This window comes from Ambystoma mexicanum, chromosome 5p, assembly GCF_040938575.1.
Source record: "Ambystoma mexicanum isolate Mex_15411 chromosome 5p, UKY_AmexF1_1, whole genome shotgun sequence".
Classification (NCBI taxonomy): domain Eukaryota; kingdom Metazoa; phylum Chordata; class Amphibia; order Caudata; family Ambystomatidae; genus Ambystoma; species Ambystoma mexicanum.
The window spans coordinates 784,254,495-784,276,376 of NC_090930.1; the positions used below are offsets into that span (position 1 = coordinate 784,254,495).

The following is a 21,882-nucleotide window of genomic DNA, read 5'->3' on the forward strand; positions in this document are numbered from 1 at the left end:
TCTCTCTTCGCTGGAGCTGTAGAAGGGTTATTCGTGAGAGTCAGCCCGTCATCCCAAATGTCGTCCAGTAGCGGGACGGAAATGATGGTCTCCTTCTTCCCATCCTCCGGCATGAGCTGGAAAAGCTCTGATGCTCTGGCGATCATCGTATGGAATGATCCTATCTCGTTCGGAGGGGAGGATCTGGGCGCAGGAGACGGAAGGTCCCCCATTCTGCCGTCATCATCCGTCCGACTGTCTCCCTTGGTAGGAGCGGGGCAGCGGTGAAGGTGGCAAGGAAGCATTGGGTGCCTCTTCCTTTTCTTGACCGGAGGTTCCCCCGTTGTCACTGTGGTGGCCCGGCAGGAGGGGAGGGTGGCGGGATCGCCGGCATCCTCCTCTGTATCTCAGATACCAGAGTATGAAGGGTCAAGAGTATATCCATTGAGAGGTCTCTAGGCGGAATCAAGGGTGTAGGAGTAGGGGCAGGGCTCTCGTCCTGGGGCCCTCTGTCGCCCCCATCGACGATATCCTAGTCGACGTCGCCTCGTCGTGGGGAGACACTCCTGGATGGTATGGAGGTAAACAAGTTCGTGCTCCTCGGCAGAAGAGAAATCTGTGCCCTTGAGCCCTTCAACGGCCACCCCACCCATTCTTCGCATCCCGAGGGGACGGCGTTCGGGAGATGGTCGGCATCCTCCTCTCCGGTGTCTTTTCAATGGGCTTGAACGAAAACTCCCTGGTGGGAGGAAGGGACAACCTTGCCGACGTGGGGGGACACCCTGCAGGTCCGCCACAACAGCCTTCGAAAGGGAAGCCACCACCACATTGATGGAGGGTGCCGATTTCGCCTGATGCACCTGGGCCTTCATGGCCGGGCCAGGTCTCTTGTCCAGCTTGCCCTTCGTTGCCTCCTCAGACACCTTGTCCTGCTTGGCCTTCTCCTTAGAGGCTGGATCGGGTGCTCAGTCCCCTTTGGCCTTCTCCGACGCGTTTAGGCCTGACACCCAACCCTGCTTGGCCTTCTCCTTAGTCGTCTCCAGGTTCACCGTCAGCTTACCGGGGTAATCTGACTTTCTCTTGGATGACGATCCGAAGCATTGGCTGGAGATCGATGCAGATGGGGATGTCGAGCGCGACCCTGTCCGTCATAGAGGCCGCAGCAGCGGCGCTCCCGTCGGTAGCGGACTCACAGGGCTTGGCCTTCTGTTGGACCCCCACGGGTGGGGCACCGTCAAAGGACTTTAGAAGCCAGATCGGTCTTCTCAGATCCGGGAGAGGCATGCCCCTGGGTACCACCCGGTGCAGGATTCCAAAGCTGACAACGGGCAATACTCATGAGCATGTGAATCCATGCCAGCCCCCATTCTGGAGAAGGGTGCTCACAGAAAGCTGACAGTGTGGCCCCAGTAGCTGCCTTGCTGATGACATCCCAAGAAGCATGTCTCTGAAACGCGAGAGCTGTGTCCTTAGCTCTGACCGCATGGGCATGAATCCTGTCGGGAACTAGTTTGCCCATGGCCGTATACGCCTCTGAAACGGCCTGGACCATCCACCAGGCAATAAAAGCTTTGGAAGCCTGGGTGCCGGGAGACGATCCCCCAAAAGTAATGAACAATGCCTCAGACTTCCTTAAAGATTTTGTCTGAGAGAGGTAGTATTTGAGGACCATCTTGAGGTCCAAGGAATGCAGGGCTCTTTCTGCCTCTGATTGCGGGTTCAGGAAGAACACCGGCAAGCAGAGTTCCTGATTCAAATGGAACGGAGAGACCACCTTGGGCAAGATGACCTTGTTGTTGAGAAATGTGGTAAAGGGCTTGCATGATGACAGCGCCTGCAGCTCGCTGACCCGGCACGCAGAGGTGAACCCCACCAATATTACTGTCTTCAGTGTCACCAGCCGGATGTCCACCAAGGCCATATGTTCAAAGGGATTGCACTACACGGCCACAAGAACCACATTGAGGTCCCAGATCAGGTGTGGCCTATGTACTGCAGGAAGACCACGAAGACGATGGTTTAGAAAACAGATATGCTGAAGTCACCACGGAAGAGTGAGGCCAGAAAGAATGGTTACCCATCCGCCAGCATTAACCTGCTGTCTAGTTTCTTGCTCATCTGGGCGTTGGCCCTGGGCTTCTCTCAGACCTTCCTTGCCTCCTGAAGGACATCTTTCTGGAGCGGAATGCCAGAACAGCCTGTGGTGCGCATGCTCAAAACCTCTGCTAGCACGTCCAACTCCTGGGGGGCCACATCTGGCTGGGGGACACAAAGAACTCTGCAAGGCCCTGAAGAAGGTCATGAAAAGCCTTTACAGATGCCAAGGGTTTTCCATACTGGATGTTTTCGTCGTCGTCGTCCCTCCCCCCTTTTTTCCAGAAGGCGGGGAGTCCGGGCACTGGGACACAGTTGCCAGCGGAGTCCCACCCCCTTGATCCGCACCTGAAGACAAATCTAATGGTTGCTGAGGGGGAGGCGTTGGTGGTACAGGGCGAGGAGGAGGGGAAGTGGTCGGGATACCCAGCAAGGCCTGAACCAGAAGAGGGATAGGCACAGGCTACTGATTCCCGGGAGAATGGGACTGGAACCTTCTTGCAGGGCCCACTCAAGGGCTCAGAGCACGGGGAGGGCCGATCCAAATCGAAGATAGCCGCCTGTCTACAAGCCTCTGCCACGTGCCTATCTGCCATCTTGGGAACTTGCGCCACGCCCTGGGCGGGGAGGGCATGAAGGCCCTGTGCCACATGCTGGCTCCGACATGGGATGACGCGGCTTAGGCCTCGGACCTGATACAGAAGTGTCGAGCTCAGAGCTCTCTCTGGAAGTCCCCGAACACTCTGCCTGCTGGCCGGTGGTCGAATTGCCCCGACTGACGACCTCACAGGCTGTTCTGGTAGGCAGTGCGCCCTCAGTCGATGAGCTGGTATTCATGCTGGATCGTGCCAAGGACTGACTCTTGGAGGAAGAACACGATGATCCCTTGCCCCCTAAGGCCAATGAGGACGACAAACTTGATCGCCCCTCCGTGGACCGCCCGGTAGAGCTCCTGAGCGGCTCTGCTTGGGAGCCGGTAACCTTGTTGGGCTTGGGTCTGCCAACGGATCGCCTGCAAGAGCCCCCGGGCCCCTTTGCTTGGGAGCCGGTAGCCTTTGAGGCCTCCGGCATACCTGAACCAGAATCCATGGTACCCCTGGCCGCGGGAACCCCTGGAAAGGAGTCTCTGTACTGAGGAGCGGTACTAAACAAAGGGCCTACCTTGTCTTGATGTGTGGTCCTGGAGACAAACTATTTAAGATGCCCTGGTGGAGAAGAGTGGAGGATCTCTCTCCAATACAACAGTCGATTCATCAATGCATGGAGACCGAGAGCGCTGCAAACCACGCATGCGTCCTAGCGGTGGTCGGGCCCCAGGCACACAAGACAGAGTGCATGGAAACCTGAGCCTGGGAACGAGCGGTCGCAGGACCCACATCTTGTGAATCCTCCTTAAGATGACATGTGCCGGGGGAGGCACTAAAGGGAAGTGAAGAAGATTGATAAACAAAATAACAGGGAGCAAGCAGAAAGTTAGAAAAGTCTCTGTGCCTAGCTGCCAGGTCCGACACCCTCTGTGCAGGAAAAGGGAGTGAGGTGAGGCGCCGGAGGGTGGGGCCATGGGGGAGGAGGGCGTTCCAACACCCAGGTCGCGCCCCTGTGCGCTATACTAAATTTAAAGCAGAAGGTCACTGTTTCGCTGCCAAAGGTTCTGGTACCATCCCATGTTGGGGGACGCCCACAAGGATGGAGCAAAGGGGACAAGGCATATAAATACCCCTATTTCATTTTCACTTGGATGGGCTTCATAAACAATGGCCCTCTAAAAGCCCCATGGACTTCCTACTTGTCCCTACTCTAGCCAGTCAGTGTGATAAAGGGGTTTGGAAAGTGGCTTGCACTCAGGCTTGTACACTCACGCCCCCATGTACCTCCTCCTTCTCTAATCTTACCGTCTCCTTTCCACCTTACTCCACCCACCACACTTCTGTCGCCCCATGTTTCACTACTCATAGCTCCCGCCTCCACCCTTTTATGTTATCAGTACACTCAATTATTCCTCTCTTCTTCACTACATGCCTCCTCCCACAACTACTCTGCGTCCGCTCACTACTACTCTCACTCCTCCCACTACTACTCTCCCTCCTCTCCTCCCAAAACTACTACCCAAACACCCTCCTTTAACCCAGTGACATTGGGCCTCATTACACGGTAGGCGGTAATGGTTTACCGGTACCGGTAAGGGCACCGGTACCGGTAAACCCTTACCGCCTTACTACGAGGCCCCTTTGTGGGACCCGACCTTAACGGCTGGTTTTACCAGCCGTTAAGGAACGGGCCCGCTATGGGACCTTTGTGCTAATTACGGTACCGCAACTTGCTGTACCGTAATTAGCTCCTTCCCCATTCCCATTGAGCCCTCTGGGGGCAAAAATGGGAATGGGGAAGTGCCTTGGTGAATGGGGAATTACCACCCCCGCTCACCTTGGAGTAGGGTGGTAATTCCGCCATCCACCAAGGCGGACACGGTAAAATACCTGCGACAACCATGGCGCTAATAGCGCCATGGTTACCGCCTACCGTGTAATGAGGTCCATTGGCTTCACATTCACTCCTTAACTTAACCATCTTCTACTCACTCACCACACAAACACGTGCCCTCAAACTTCAGAACCACCTTTTTACCGTACTCAGAAAACCCACACTTTCTGCTTCCTTGTGGGTACTGGCCACCTCTACATACCAAATCTACCCTCTTTGTCCCTCCCTGTGGTGTATATGTGCAAGTGAAGATTTTCAAAATGGTGCTACACCATCTCAGCACAGGCTTGCCTCATTTAAGGTATGACGTTGCAGACAGTTCAATGTTCCTTTTGGGTTTCCCCAGAGGAAAGTGCCCCGGGGGTGTGGGGGGGAGGGGTCCCACTTCCCTGCTGGTTCATGGTGGCCGAGATGAGGCGGGAGTGGAGCGGTTTCCTTCAGTGGCTCACGTGAGGTGTTGCGGCTGCCACGTGGAGACATGGCTTTTCATGTGCATTTACTCTCGCGCCCGCTCCTGTCGGGCCTGTGTGTCTCACTTGGCCCAGTGTGGCATCCATTCCTTCATCTCCTTTCAGTGGTCCAATCTTCTCTTGCAGCAGCACTTCGCAAATGTTGCTCCGTTTTCTTCAACTTCTGTGAACAAAGGAAAAACATGGGTGACTATCTCTACCGGGAGGTTAGGGCTGGAGAAAATGGCACAGGGTTTTCAGTTCCCCGGGACCCTTGTGGTTGAATCTGTCCTCATGACTAGGGCTGACTCCCCTCCTTGCTTTGACAAGGCCAAGTCACAGGCCTTGTCATATAAAACACAAGGCAAATGACCAATTGTGTACTTGTAGATCCAAGGTCTAACCAGTGAGCCCAAAACTCCCCTGCACAAAGGATCCTAGGGGACCCTGGCAACACCCTAGATAAGGTGGGAGGTGTTCCCGTATGAAAGCAAGACAGCCAAAACAAAGGGGGAGGTCTCCCCATATGGAACCTGAGAAGATGGGCAGCAGTGTTGCCAAAACAAAGGAAAATGCAGGTGTCAGTGAGATAAAAAAAAACTCACGCACCTTCAAAGTCAATTAAATAAAATTCCAGTCAGTCCAGCAGTAGTGCCTAGAGGCTCAGGGCATAGGGGATGGTTTGCACAAAGAAAATAATGTTAGCATTTTTCATCATGATCAGGACTCGTTCATGCCCAAGACACCAGGAGAAACGGCAATGCCGTTGACTAAATTCAACATGTAAAAACATTCATACTCTACAGTTAATCATTACGATATTAAGCACTGTAAATGGATTATGGAGAATTAAACAAACAAGGATGTGTTGCGAAAGAGGCCATTCCCTGAGAGTCACTTCAGAGAAAAATAAAAAGGGACTGAAGAAAACGACTGGAGAGGCTTGAGGGGAGCCACAGCTTCAGCCTTTCAAGTCACCAGATTTTTAAGTTAATATCATTCAAAGAAATGCGACTCAACGAGGAGCATAATAGCAACTAACGTCATGTGTGAACTAGAGTGCAAAAGTCAGAGTGCTGTACCTGGCAGTGCTACAGGAACTGGTGAAGGAATGTCTTGTCTAGCAAGATGTTTCTTTATCAGGTCCTCGGCTTTAAAGTTTTTATTCTTCTTCAGCAAATCAGCAGCACACCTATTTTGCCCATCAAGTAAACTGGGATCCACTCCATAATTGAGGAGCATCTGCACATCTTCTGTTTGGCCTGTAATTTAGAAACAAGTCAACAGTAGTCAATGACAATGTATTTTTGTTGCACACTATGAACAGGGTACATCTCCTGGGAGAGAGCAACCTAAGGTGCACACTGTTTAAAAGATCATAATGAACGGTTTAACAGTTTAACACATGCCACACAGGCACTGTGGCTTACAGTTTTCATTTTAATCACAGAACATATCACCTTCTGTCTAATTTGGGAAAGGAAATGATATCAAACCAAGAAGGTGGAATCATGCATTTTAACTTCATATGATAGCTATGAAACCGTTCAGCAGGTATACACAACATGCAGTTTACACAAACATTACTGTGAAGATCTTCATCAAATAAAAGCCCAATTGGAGCCACATCACACCCTCTGCCCCAAACACCAGAGGCTACTGGGAAGGCATCATGAAGCAAGATACAGACAACAGATTCAAAGCTCAAAATAAAATGATTTATTAAATCAAATATCAGGATGGTAGAAGACCTAACTTGCCGTTAGCCAAGGTGGGATTTCCCTACCTGAACGAAACTAAGAAAAGTCTGAGTCAAAGAGTTCAACTTAAAGCTAAACAAGGTGTAGGGATAATAAACGAAATGGTGAGCAACACAAAGTTATGAGATTGGGCTAACTTTTGGCTTCCTTTTCAGCTCTCCTTCCCCAAGTTCAAGAAAGTTCCACTAAAGTCTCAAGATTACATTTTCCATGTTTCCACAAAACGTCTCACTATTATGTTTTCCAAGTTCAAGGCAATGCAGTTCCACACAATCCTTGGGGTTCTCTTTCCCAACCCCCAGGTAACACAGTTCAAAAGAAAAGGATCCTGAGGCTCCGTCCTCAAGACAGCATTTGCAGTTCATCAGGTCCCAGGGTTCCCTTCCCCAAAATTTCAAGGTAGCAACTGGTATTTGTTTCAGTCTTTCAAAAATTCAACACAACTCTAGGTCAACCTGAAGCCCGTCCTGGTTTACATCACCAGCTCACTTACCGGGCTCCTTCCTGGTTTGTTTTAATATACACAGTTTCTTGAGGGTTCACAATGCTTCTCTTCATTGTTAACTTCCAACAAGCAGGGGTTGTGGCCCCCCCAGCCCCTCTCGTTGGTTCAAATATTCACAGCACAAAATTCCTTGGTTACTCTTCAGGTGCACAAAACAAAGTTGCATTATTTCGGTTTTATTTATGTTTCATTAAGGAGGTCTCCTCAGTCTAGGCGCAGTTGCCAGACCACAAGGTCCACCCATGACAGGTCACGCAAATGAGCATCCCCTGGTTGGCGTCCTTTTCACCATCTTATTTTTACCTGCTCAATGTTTCTTTTCTTAATGTCTTTGGCTTTCACAATTTAGGTCTCACTGGTCTATACGCAGTTGTCAAACCACACAATACACCCATCACAGGATGCGCAACCAGGATCCCTAGGCTCTTCAGACTACACATGTTCTTCTGTATTTGCCCCTGTGTACAGATTCAAATTCACTTAATTTAACTTTGTCGGCCTCTTGGCATTATGTGCAGTTTTAAACGCTTCTGGCATCTCATGGTAAGCCTCTTGGCTTTGCCATAACGTGTCACACATCTCTTGCTAGTCTTTGAACTTGCCGCACTGTCTCTATTCATAAAGTTCAATTTATGGTGGTCTTGTTCATGCTCCACCTTTTTGTGGCACTGTTTCACACTTGCGCTCTTTTTTGTAGGATGCTTTCACATGGGCACTTTCCCTTTTGGCTTTCAAGAGCTATTTGCTTTGCCCATAATGTTTTATTTCAGTTCAGTATTCTATATGCTTAATTTCAACTTTTCAAACAGTTCGGTATTCAATATGCATAATTCAGTTTTTTTTCAAGTTTTCATTCAGTTTCGTATTCAATATGCTTAATTCAGCTTGGTTTTAAATTTCTAATCATATGGCACTTTGTTACTTAGACACAGCCCACTATGAGCGCCCCAGCTTTTGAGTGGCTTTCCCTGACACTCACCAGTCCTCTGCGTTCCGCTCTGGTGGCCCTGCTGCTTCATTTCGGTTCTTATGCCAGCGTGCGAGACCCGCTCGCCCGGTGCTGCCTTGCACCCATTGGCAACTCTGCTGCTTTTGTGAGGACAGTGTCCTCTTTCCTTTCCTGCTTGCTAGCAGCTCCAGCTGCTCGTTCTCCAACACGAAGGCTCCCACACCTGTGGAAGCCCAACGGCAAAACTCGCCTTCTGCTCCACATGTCCTCTGGGATGTCGGCCGGAGTCCTGGCTCCTTCTCAGGTCCCACCTCAGCTGGCTCCTCACAAAAGGGGTCCTCTGTTGGTCTCTCCCACACAGGCCTCCCTGTTGCTCTCTCTGCTGAATCTTTGGTCTCCCTTTATACACCTGCAACCACTCGACAGGTTGCAGGTGTATGATCTCAATTGATCTAGCCTGACCAGAGTTAAAAGGGACATGCTTGACCCTCACAGAGCTTTGCAAGCATCTTACTCATTCGAGTACCAGAGTGGTGAATTTAACTTTTAGTGGCCATTACTCTTAGTCGACTCTTCCTCATCACAGCACTGTCAGAGGTAAAATGTAGGAAAATGAGGAGCAATGTTTTACAGTAGCCTATAAAGGCTGGAGGTTGCTCTTAAATAAGGAAAGGGGGATACCTTTGGTTTGGTGGAACATATTGATAGACGGACTGAGAACTAAAAATGTAATTACACTTGTTCAATTTCTCGAAAGAATATCTTTTGAGACTGGCACAGTGAGTTGATTTAATCTTCGACTCCTTATTTTTTTCCACTCTGTTTGGTTTTAGTAGTCAACTTGTTTTAACTGGGGTTTTTTGGCTGATTTGAGAAACATTGCAAAAAATGTTTTACAATTTAAATGCAATAAATAAATAAAAAATAAAAAAAGTAAGTTAACCCCTTCTTGGAAGGAAGGTAAACCATACAGTCAGAGGGAAGGCCAGGCCAAAGTCAATTGGGCAAAAGTCTAGGGGAGCTGAAGCAATTTTTGCAGGTAGGTAAAAGTCTTGCACAATGTTTTAAAAGTCTTTGTAGAAAAGAAGAAATCAAACCAGGTCCATACGCCGATTAGGCTTGTGAGGTAAAGAAGCTGTTAGCAACTCTACAGAACCAACCAACACAAGTCTCCACTTGAGAAGGGAATAGTTTCTTACCTGTAACTCCATTTCTCCAGCATTGGTATCTTTCATGGATTCACATGCTTAGAATATTCCCCGTCGTCAGGCTGGGAATCCCCGGTACATTATATAGACCCTTTCCCGTAGGGAAACTTTTTCGACGCTTATGCGTCCTATCCACCTCGTTTTGTATCATGCGTGCCCGCGCCGTCAGGACACCATGATATAAATACAGGACCCGCCCCCGCGCTCCCTCAGATTTCGGCCCCCAAAGTAGTGGGGGAACCAGTTTGCATGGCCCGGGGAGGCAGGCGGGCGCATGTGAATCCATGAAAGATACCAATGCTGGAGAAATGGAGTTACAGGTAAGAAACTATTCCCTTCTCCAGCATTGGATCTTTCATGGATTCACATGCTTTGAATAGATTACATAGCAGTACCATCCCGAAAAGAGGAGGCGTGCATGCAAACTCACATACTTTCCTCACAATGCCCGTTCCCTATGGTCGTGTACCCATAAGCAATTGTTAACATAGAAAACGAACAATATTCAGTCATAATTGCAACAAGATCTAACCCCTCAACCGGGGCTTACCTTATTGGAATAGGTGTCGAAGCACCGCCTGTCCCATCCGAGTATCTTCGGCATGTTGTTGTGACAGGCAGTAATGGCGGGTAAAAGTGTGTGTAGCTGCCCAGGTAGCCGCCATGCAGATGTCCCCCAGAGGGACTCCAGACCACAGCGCCGTCGACGATGCCGCCGCTCTAGTTGAATGAGCTCTTGGGCGTCGCAGAAGGGGCTTCCCAGCCTTGGAATGGCAGTACGAAATGGTAGACGATACCCATCTTGACAGTCCTTGCTTTGAAATGGCTTTGCCTTTAGCACCCAAACCATAGGCCACGAACAATTGCCTCGTTTTCCTGAAAGGTTGCGTGCGATGAAGATAAAACTTGAGAGCCCTTTTCACGTCTAATGTGTGTAACGTGCGCTCCGCTCCCGAGCATGGCTCTGGAAAAAACGTAGGTAAGACAATAGAGGAATGTTTATGGAACACTGAAGGAGCTTTCGGTATGAACTGTGGGTTAGTGGCAAGGACCACCTTGTTCTTGAAAAATCTTAAGTATGGTGGGTCTACCATTAGAGCTTGGATTTCCGAAATACGTCGGGCTGAAGTGATGGCCACCAGGAAGGCCAATTTCCACGACAAAAACTTTAGAGACGATGATGACATTGGTTCAAAAGGAGGTTTCATAAGAGACGCTAACACCAGATTGAGGCTCCACACCGGAGGAAATCTCTTCTCGGGAGGGAAACTCCTGAACAGACCTTTAAGGAAGTGCTTAATCAGGCGGTCGCTGAATAATGGTGCGGAATGCCGTTGACGCGTAAACCTGGAGATGGCGGCCAGGTGTACTTTTATCGACGACACCGATAAGCCCTTTTGAGCCAAGAACAGCAAGTATGGAAGGAGCTGTTCCGGCGTAATCGACTGCGGAACCAAACCTGGTTGATCCACACACCACTGACAGAAACTCCTCCATTTGTACGAGTATGAAGTGTTTGTGGAAGGTGCTCTTGCCGCTTGCAGAATACGACGACACTCCTCCGCGTAGTTCGGCGAAGTCAGGAGCCAGGCCGTCAACTTGAGGCTGTCCGGGTCGTGATGCCAAACAGTACCCTCCTGTCGAGACAGAAGGTTGGGGATCTTCCTGAACCTCATTGGCTCCGCTGCCGCTATGTGCAGCAGGTCTGAAAAACACACCTGTCTGGCCCAATACGGGGCCACCAGAATCATCCGACATGGGTACTTGAGGATCCATTGCAACGTCCTCCGGATAAGAGGAAATGGAGGGAATGCGTACAGGAATTTGTTCGTCCATGGGAAGGAGAACGCATCCCCCAGTGAGCCCTGTTGAGGCCATCTGCTTGCATACTGCGGGCATTTCCTGTTGTCCTTCGTCACGAACAGATCGATGGAAGGATGTCCCCACTTCTTGAATACATGTTGTAGTTGCTGGTCGTTCAGCACCCATTCGTGAACTTCGTTCATTTCCCTGCTGAGGGTATCTGCCTCCACATTTCTCACACCTGGCAGGTGGAACGCCAAGATTAGCATGTTGTGTTGCAGGGCCCAATGCCAGATTTTCTGTGCCTCCCTCGACAGGGACCTGGAACGTGTTCCTCCTTGTTTCCTGAGGTAAAACATTGTAGTCGTGTTGTCCGTCATGACACGCACCACGGAGTCTCTCAGTTGAGGGAGAAAAGATTTTAGAGCCCACCGCACTGCCCTCAGTTCTAGCAGGTTGATATGCAGGGAGGACTCTTGTAACGACCACCAGCCTTGTACCTGTAACGTATCCAGATGAGCTCCCCATCCGCTCAGCGATGCATCCGTCACCACCGTCTTCTGGAACTCCGGTTCCACCAGAGGCATTCCTTTCGTTAGATGAGTAGAGACTCTCTACCAACAGAGTGCTTGTACCAGTTGTTCGTCGATGACCAGTCTGTCGGGCCAGCGACCTTGGCTCTGCGTCCAACGATCCGCTAGAAATTCCTGGCAAGGCCTCATAAACAGACGGCAGTTGCTTATCAACGGAATGCAGGATGACATGGTCCCTAGCAGGGACATGTATTTGCGCACCGACACCCTGGTACCGCATCTCCATTCCGACGCCTTGCTTTGTAGCTTCTGTATTCTTTCGCTGTATGGTCTTACAAGGCTTGTGTGCGTATGAAACTCCGCTCCTAGAAAGACCAAGGTCCTCGAAGGCTCTACTGAGGACTTGCTGAAGTTTATCGCGAAGTCCAGTTCCTGTAAGAGGGACATCGTGGCCCCCAGACTGTTTCGTGTTTGTTCCATGGACGAACCTCTGACCAGCCAGTCGTCTAGATAGGGATAGACATGGTGACCGTCCTTCCTTAAATGGGCCGCTATAGGGGCCAAACTCTTGGTGAACGTCCTGGGGGAGGACTTGAGACCGAACGGGAGGACCTTGAACTGAAAATGCTTTCGCCCGACGACGAACCTTAAATATCTCCTGTGTCGTGGACGTATTGGGATATGAAAATATGCATCTTGAAGGTCTAGCGACGACAGATAATCCATGGGTTGCACTGACCTGATAACCTCCTGGAGCTTTAGCATTTTGAATTTTGAGCTCTTTAGCCATTTGTTGAGTACCCTCAGGTCGAGAATGGGCCTCCATTTTCCATTTGGCTTCTTGACAACGAAGAACCGGGAATAAACCCCTTTTCCTTCCTGTGCCACAGGAACCCGTTCTACCGCTCCTTTTTGCAGCATAAGTGCCACCTCTTGTCTTAGAACTCGAAGGTGGGGCTGGGTCGAAAACACTGGCGGAAGACTTGGAGGCTTGTTTTTGAATTTCAGCGCATGACCCATGCGAATCGTGTCCAGAACCCATCGATCTGTGGTGATGCATTTCCATTGGTCGATATGATGAGAGACTCGACCCCCCAGGACGTTCCGAAGGCCGTCATTGGTTGCTGGTTTGCTTGTCCTTCGTCGACGAGGGACCCGAGCCGCGTCGTCTGGAGGCTTGATAATCTCTGCCTCTACGTGCCAACTGGGATGCCCGTCTGTAACCTTGTGAGGAGTATGAGGGCCTGTTAAACCCACGGTCCCTAGAGTCTCCAAAGCGGGAGTTTCCGGAAGCACCCCTGAAGGGGCGAAAAGAGCGAAAACCTCTACCTGTCTGGAGGGCGCCGAGAGACCTAGCGGTATCCGTGTCTTCCTTCATCCCCTTCAAGGCTTCATCTACCTTGTCTCCAAACAGATGTTCTCCTTCACATGGCATGTCTAGGACTTTGTACTGGACTTCAGGTCTAAAAGTAGTACATTTGAGCCACGCTTGTCGACGTAGAACTACGCCATGATTGATTTGTTTGAACCCAGACTCTGCTAGGTCCACCGCAATATTAATTGCATGGTTCGAGGCCTCCTCACCATCTCGTACTAGCAGCATGGCTGCTTTTCGATGTTCTTCCGGCAGATGTTCTAGGATAGGGGCTAGTTTATGCCACATCTCCCTATCATATCATGATACAATCGCCAAGGAGCTGGCTGCTCTTACCGTCGTGGCGCCGACTGAGAGCACCTTTTTTCCAAAGGCGTCCTGCCTCCTGGCCTCGCTTTCTGGTGGGGTTGAACATTTTTGCTGTACTCTGGCCTTCCTAGCCGCCGCCGCCGAAACCACAGAGTCTGACAGAGGCTGTGATGTTAGGCATTTTGGAGTGGACTCCGGAGCTTTAAACTTTTTCTCAGTACGCCCCTTAATAGCCGGTTCCGAGAACGGATGACGCATCGTCTTGAGGCCTTCTTGCCACACGTGGTCCAGGATTGGGATGGCAAATACCGATTTTCTCCTTTGACCCATGTGATCAAAAAGAAAACAGTCTTTCTTTTGCTCCTCAGGAATTAAGCCGAACTCTGAACACGCTTTTCCCATCATTGCATGGAAGGCTCCCACATCATCCGGAGGAGATGGTTGTGCCTGGCTCCTCGTAGACTCTACCTCTACATCCGAATTCCATGTTGGGTCTCTCGACGGTGACAGGGAAATGTCCAACCCTGAGTCACCTCGTATAGAATCGGACTCCGATAGCTCACCCTCCTCCTGCGCTCGAGGACGATCCTTCACCACCTGGGAGGCCGACGGGCTTTTGGTCGTCGAGCGAGCTGCTTGAGCTTGTTCGTCGACAGAAGGTGCAGAAAATACCAACGATGAAGTGCCAGGCTGAGGGATCTGCGTATCCAGACGCTGCAGGAGCTTCTGAAGTGTATTAAGCACATCCAGAGACAAAAACGTCTGGGGGGTCAGCAACGTCGAGGATAGAGGGACCACACCCCCACTCGCACTCGTCGTCGACGTATTGGAAGGCCGTAAGCCCAAGTCCGACGGCTGCATAACCATGCCACATTCTCCTTCCACCGACGACACCGACAAGGCCGTGTCTGGCTGCAGTAGGACCTCGGGGGGGGGGGGCGGGTCGCAAACCTCCGGCTGCCAGGCCATAGATTGAGTCACCGTCGACGAAGGAATCCCCACCGCTGCTGCCTGAATAGTAATAGGCATCGTCAGCGACACCGGGGTCGACTAGCAAGTAGCCGGCACCGAGCCTTTAGACTTCGTAGCTGATTTCATTGCCGACTTCCCTGCCGAAGCGTCTCGACTCACGGAAGACCTAGGACGGTCCCCTGAGGAGGATTTTGATGCCGCTTGCCTCTCCGTCTTAGATGATGAGGAGGAGGAGGGCTTTTTGTGTGATGAGGAAGACCCAGCATGCTTCCCCGTATGCTTGTCCGCAGGGCATTTTTCGACGGGCCGCACCTTCTTCGAGGGAGGTTCCGACTTGCTCCTGGAGGCCGTGGAGCCAACTTCTGATGCCGGATAGGCACCCGCTCCGTCGTTAAGCCAGTCGACCAACCTTCTTTTCCGGTCTTTAAGGGTTTTTTGGGAGAAACCCTGGCATATCTCGCATGTATCCGCCGTGTGGTGCGGGTGGAGACAGTAGATACAATCCATGTGGGCATCACCTTCATAGACTTTTTTGAGTGCACATGTCGCACAAGGACGAAATAAAGCTTTTCCGGACATATTTTTTCCAGAATGTAACGTCGCCGAAGCGACAATACAACCTAATTTCAATTAGCAGTAACCACGAGGATCCCACTACTTTGAAAGACGGTTGAAATCTGAGGGAGCGCGGGGGCGGGTCCTGTATTTATATCATGGCGTCCTGATGGCACGGGCACGCATGATACAAAACGAGGTGGATAGGACGCATAAGCGTCGAAAAAGTTTCCCTACGGGAAAGGGTCTATATAATGTACCGGGGATTCCCATCCTGACGACGGGGAATATTCTAAGCATGTGAATCCATGAAAGATCCAATGCTGGAGAACAAGTGGTTACACAACAAGAGATACATTCTCTTAGACTTTACAGTACCTTTGGTTAGAAGAAAAACTGTTCCAGCTGGCTTCTGTTCCTGTGCAGCTCTGCAGATCCTGTATTCCTGGGCCTCAGTCATGCGGACAAGAGGGAGGATGTCTGGAGGACTGGAACGCCCATTACAGCATAGCTTTTCTATCTTACAGCTCATTGTACGGCAGTGTGAATCCTGATCATGCATGGATTAAAACCCTCGCGAATTGTAGCGCGTAGCAGCGCTTTTCAGCATAATCCTGGTCCAGGCCAGGGGATCAAGTAATTTACGCCCAGGTAGGTCCCACACATCCTGCCATGTGTCTTTCCAGAATCTCTAGAACAAATATACCAAACACTTATAGGTGATCAGTTTCTCTTGCCGGTATATACAATTTTAACATGCTTAGACTGCTAGGGTTAAGAGACTGATTGTTTAAGAGGCGGTTATTTTTACTTAGCAAAGTCCTCTTCTGTTTTGTCTCCTCTGCCACAGAGGACCAGAAAAAAATTGTCCTCTGGCTGATATCCAGTCTTCGCTGCAAATTTGAACAGGGGATCCCTAATCTACAATACTGGGGCCAAGAGAACCACTTGCAAGGTACTTATGAGGTATTTCTCCGCCCACATTTTTTCACATAGGCCTCCTCCTGTCTATAATGCTACAACCACTCGCATGCATCTACATGGGGCTGACCCAGCCCGTGATTATTCCCCACAATGGCTGTGTATATTATCAGATACGCCAATTTTTCAGGAGGAGTCTGTCCATCCATCATAGGTACTTCTGTGTCTGGAGAAAATGTCACACATTCTGCATACCCCTGTCTGAAGTACAGGGTAAGCATTATGTGGGGATTTTTTTCGGAAATTGATTAGCAGAAAAGAATTAAAATGATTATTTGTGTCTTTTACGAGTATGGAATCTCCCCCCCTAGGGTTATTAGGCTTACCCGCCCTGAGGAAGGCTCGACATGGATGCCGCAACTACGGCACGCCGAAACGTGTACTAGTCCTCGCTAACATATACATGAGTACTATCCAAAATTGTTTAGATTTGTCACACTCATTTGTGAAAGTATATTCGATTTGGTACCGTCATGATGTATGTTGGCCTAATCATAATCGCGCCACATTTCCGCATTGTAACATTGGCCACACACTGCCATTTTGTTTTGGCCATCTAGGTGGCCTTCCTAGAACTCCTGCTCATTTCGCTCTGAACGCGGTAGAAGACCGCTGCATGAACTATCTGACTCGCACAGGAATGCACAATCTGATGAGCGTGTTGTTTGTCTTACACTATAGAACCTTGAAGTCCTTGCAGAAGCATAACTAATCTACAAGTTAGGTGCCTTGCTGTCTTAGCTATATTTTTCCTCTCGACTGTTAATTATAATAATGTGCAACTGAACGTGTTCCTCCCGAGAAAACGTGGTGCTAAACTGAAGAGCAGACTGACCTTAAGCTCTAGGAGCAGTATAGATAAGTAGCCCAATTGTTAACTTGTACTATAGAACACAATATGCTCCCACACTCCGCTTTGCCCGGTTTCCAGACAGTAAATTGTCTGCAAGACGACGGGGAATGAGCAAATACATTGTTATGGTAATCTTACCTACGTTGTCTGGTCATGAATCATGTCACATGAAGGGGCTGAACTAGCCTGCTGTTTGTTATTCAAACTGTATATATTTGTCCCTTTTCGCCCAAGCTCGCTCTCTCTCTCCCCGGAGTCTGTACGCATACATCGCAGGGTGTTGAGACCCCTTTGTACAAAAGCAAAATAAACATGTTTGTTTCACCTCATGATTGGTGTGTTTCAATATATTTGCAGTAGCATTATTTTGGACTCTCAGTTTGGCGCCCGAACAGGGACCCTCCCGATGATGATCCATCATTATTTGGCGAAGACGAGGTCGTCGGATTGAGATCAGCGAGTATTGGGGGCCCCTGCACATGAGACGTGTTTCCTCGCAGTCTGCTACATCTGGTCTTTGCTCAAGGCGTCCCGCCTAGAGGTCATTGCGTCGAGGGTTCTGGAATTGAGGCTTATTTTATTTGGGGAAATAAATGGAATTTGAGTTTCATTTCCATCTTTATTTTTTGTCAAATTTACTTATAATCCAACCCTTCACCTATCACATTCTCTGTCACACATGAAATCCTATTTGTATATTTATATATTTTTTCATTTATGATTAATATGACATAGTGATTATGAGATATGACCTGTTTTGAGAAGGGCTCGGTGTGAGCTGAAACACGTGTCAATAGAAAGGGCCCTCCTACTGGAGATTTATGATTTAAAACCGACAAACAGCTTTGTTTCATCATTTTAAATTCTGGAGATCGACATCTCTAAAACTAAGTGTGGGCAGTCATTGTGTGAAAACGCCATAAACGAATTATGAAAAGAGTTGTTTTGTATGTGCATGAGAGAGATGGTTGCGCTTTGGCTGTACTGACACAGGAACATGTGGGAAGAAGCAGACCGTGGGGCTATTTATCCTCCACGTTACACCCTGTTGCATGCGCTTTGCCGAAATGTTTGAGAGCTGTGGCTGCTGCATCGGTGAAACAAAGTGAGGGTATGGTTCTGGGTCACTCTTTAATGGTACCTCACTCAATAGATTTTCTATTAAACAGAACACAGACTAATCATCTCACCTCTGCTCTATTTGCACCCCACATACAAATTAAGAGATGCTGTTCTTTGAATCCGGCTGAACTTTTGGTGTGCCAAAAGAGGATGAATTATACCACAATTGCCTGTTAAGCAGAATTGCATGCAGTACCATCTGTGACCACCACACACAATTAGGATTACAGGGGTAAGCCAAACCAACCTTTGGTACAACTCTGTACCACACAGTTTTTGGTAGCAAGCTGAGAAACCAGGCTTATCTCAAGAGTGAATGTGAGCAGTACAAGAAGTTACACAGAGGTCTTTCAATCATAGTGGTTCAAGTAGACACTTATACTCAATGTTTCTTGATAAAACACTTATTAATTTATTACACAATAATTTAGAAAACATTTCACTAGAAGAAGGCAACTTAATATTATAAATCAATACACTTTTTTAAGACAGTTTGGGCTCCCCTCAAATAGGAGTCACATGGCAGTTCAGTTACTTAGGAGCAAAAAGGCACACAGTAAGTAGAATGGATCACATATACTTGTTAGTGCAAATAGTTTCTGTTCACCAGAAGAACAAGTTACTTTCTGACCTGGTAACGTTCTTTCGATGGGATGGTCCGACGACGTATTCCATATCTATGACATGTAATCACCACATCTGTGTTGCTTCGGAAACTTTTTTCGGCGTCTGCATCCTGCGTCGATGAGCCGTCGTCGAGGACCTCCTCCGACGTCATCCGATGTGATAAGTAGGACGCACGACGCCCGTAGCCTCAGTAGTAGTTTTTTTCCCCAGAACGTGTGACATTAGGCAACTGCCAGTCAGACACAAAGCCTTGCGGAACGTAAGCTGCAATCGCAAAAGAAATTATGCAGCGGGGAAGGCAGGGCGGGAGCGATATGGAATACGTCGTCGGACCATCCCATCGAAAGAACGTTACCAGGTAAGAAAGTAACTTGTTCTTCGAGGGCATTGGGTCCTCCGACGTATTCCATATCTATGACAGACTCCCAAAGCAATACCAGAGCAAGGAGGAGGGAAAGAATTTAGAATCAAAATTTAGAATAGCCAATCAAATAGCAGAGCAAAGGACCGCCTTGCCAAAGGCCAGATCCTGTCCTCGGATGGAATCGAGGGAATAGTGACGTACAAATGTATGTACTGAAGCCCAGGTGGCTGCAACACAGATGTTGCGAATAGGAACAGCCCTCTGCAGGGCAGTAGATGCAGCCAAACCCCTGGTAGAATGGGCCCGCAAGCCAGCCGGTGGGTCCTTACCAGCCAAGCGGTAACACTCCGAGATGGCTAAGATAATCCAGCGAGACAAAGTCTGTTTCATCACAGCTTGCCCCAAACGCTTTCCAGCGTAACCAATGAAGAGTTGATCGTCCACTCTGACCCGGGACATGCGTGAAACATAAAAGCTTAAAGCTCTCCTAGGATCAAGCCTATGGAGCCTCTCCTCTTCCTTACCAGGATGCGGAGGAGGATAGAATGCCGGAAGAACAACCTTCTGGGCCAAATGAAATTCCGACACTACCTTCGGAAGAAAAGAAGGACGAACTCTAAGGACAACCCTGTCCTTGTGAAATACAGTGAAGGGTGGCTTAACTGAAAGTGCCTATAACACACTCACTCTGCGAGCGGAAGCAACCGCAACTAAAAACAGCCTCAAAGGGCAAGAATGTAAAGGCTCAAACGGAGCACCCATAAGAAACTTAAGAACAAGGTTTAAATCCCAACCGGGCACCAGGAAAGGTGACGGAGGGAACACATTAGTAAACACCCTTTCAGAAACTGTGAAATTAAAGGGATTTTAAAGTAAGAACACTCTTTAGACGAGCGCTTAAAGATGGACAGCGCCGCCAGGTAACCCTTAATGGTACCCACTTGCAAGCCCCTGTGGGCCAAAGAAAGTAAAAAGGACAGAACCATGGGGATGTCACATGCAAAAGGATCCACATTCTGAACTCTGCACTAGTCGCAGAACTTACGCCAACGGCAAAGGTACAGAGACTTTGTTGCTGGCCTTCGGCCCGAAAGCAACACCTCCATCACGTCTTCAGGGAGGTCCCAATCCTTATACCTCAACCTTTCAGAAGCCAAGCGTGAAGGTTGAGGGATCTGACCTCTGGATGGAGAACCTGACCCCCCTCCCGTGAGAGCAGATCGTCTCGGTAGAGAAGACGACGTGGAGGGCAGATGGACAAGTCGAGAAGGTCCGGGTACCACGTCCTCCGAGCCCACGCCGGAGCAATGAGGATCATCCGGGAACCGAACTTCCGTAACCTCTGCAGCACTTGCGGGATGACGGGGACTGGAGGAAACGCGTACAGCAGCGGGAATGACCACTCCACCACAAACGCGTCTCCTAAGGCTCCTTTTGGAGGAAATTCCCGCGAGCAAAACCTTTCGCACTTCCGGTTGACACTGGAGGCGAAGAGATCCACTTGAGGGGTCCCCCAAAGGGCGAAGATCTCCAGGAGAATCTCCTGAACCAACTCCCACTCGTGAGAGATCGCGCTCTGCCTGCTCAGAGCGTCCGCCGTCACGTTTTCGTCTCCGGCCAGATGAACTGCCGAGATCGAAACTTCCTGCTGGATGGCCCAGAACTCGAGCTGCATCGCCTCCCTGCACAGAGGAAGTGACCCTGCCCCCCCCCTTTTTGTTGAGGTAGTGCATGGCCACTGTGTTGTCCGTCAGGATCAGGACACTCTTTCCTCGCACAGTCGGCAGAAAAGCCTTCAGGGCTAGCCTGACGGCCCTCAGCTCCAACAGATTGATATGGAGTCTGGACTCTGACGGAGACCAACGACCGCTGACTGTCAGCCCGTTGGCATGAGCTCCCCATCCCGTGAGGGATGCATCCGTCACGATCGTCACCTCCGGCCAGGGAAGCCAAAATGGAGCCCCCTTCATCAAGTTGCCTTCGACGGCCCACCACAGAAGGTCCCGGGCGACCGAGGGCGGCACCTGAACTGGGTCCGACATCCTGCCGGAGGACTGCGACCATTGCGTCTTGAGTGCCCACTGCAAAGATCTCATCCGCAGGCGAGCCTCTGGCACCAGAAGAATGCAGGATGCCATGAGGCCGAGCAACCTCAAGAACTCGAACGCTGGGAGCGTCTGGGCATGCTGAAACTTGTGCACCATCTGCTGAATGTGAAGAGCCCTCACCTGGGGAGGAAAACACTGCCCCAGGGAAGTTTCGAGCACTGCTCCGATGTACTGGAGCCGCTGTGTTGACGTCAAATGGGACTTCTTTAAATTGAGGGAGAAGCCCAGCCTGTGAAGGGAGTGGCAGGTGACGGACAGATGATCCAGGACTTGCTCGGGAGAGCTCCCCCTGATCAACCAATCGTCCAGGTAGGGGTAGACGTGAATCCCCCCTTGCCTGAGATGCGCTGCCACCACCACCATGAGCTTGGTGAAAACCCTCGGGGAAGAGGTCAATCCGAACGGCAGGACCCGAAACTGAAAGTGCGAGTCGCCAACTGCGAACTTCAGGTACTTCTTGTGCTTGGGATGGATCGGCACATGGAAGTAAGCATCCTTGAGGTAGAGTGACACCGACCAGTCCTGAAGCTGAAGGGCCTGGAGGATTTGAGAGAAAGTAACCATCTTGAACTTGTCCTTCCTGAGGAGTTTGTTCAAACCGCGCAAGTCCATGATGGGTTCTCAATCCCCCGTCTTTCTTCGAAATCAAAAAATAAGGGGAATACCATCCCTTGTTTCTTTCCGCTACAGGCACCAGTTCTATGGCGCCTTTCTCCAGCAGGGCTTGAATTTCCTGCGCAAGGAGCGGATCCGGACTCTGCAAAGAGAGGTTCCCCGGTGGATTGTCGCGAGGCCTGTGCCGAAAGGGAAGACAGTAGCCGTGGGTTATGATCTCCAGAACCCACACATCTGAAG

At 49.8% G+C, this 21,882-nt stretch overlaps 1 protein-coding gene across 4 annotated transcripts in view; it reads right to left on the reverse strand.

Moving 5' to 3' along the window:
* Positions 1–21,882, reverse strand: part of TRANK1 (tetratricopeptide repeat and ankyrin repeat containing 1) — a 2,632,183-nt gene that overhangs the window by 1,500,729 nt on the left and 1,109,572 nt on the right. For all 4 annotated transcript variants that reach the window (XM_069613200.1, XM_069613201.1, XM_069613199.1 and 1 more), the window contains one exon: positions 6,086–6,265. In XM_069613200.1, coding sequence (XP_069469301.1) covers positions 6,086–6,265 — 180 coding nt within the window. The remainder of the gene's footprint in view (positions 1–6,085; positions 6,266–21,882) is intronic.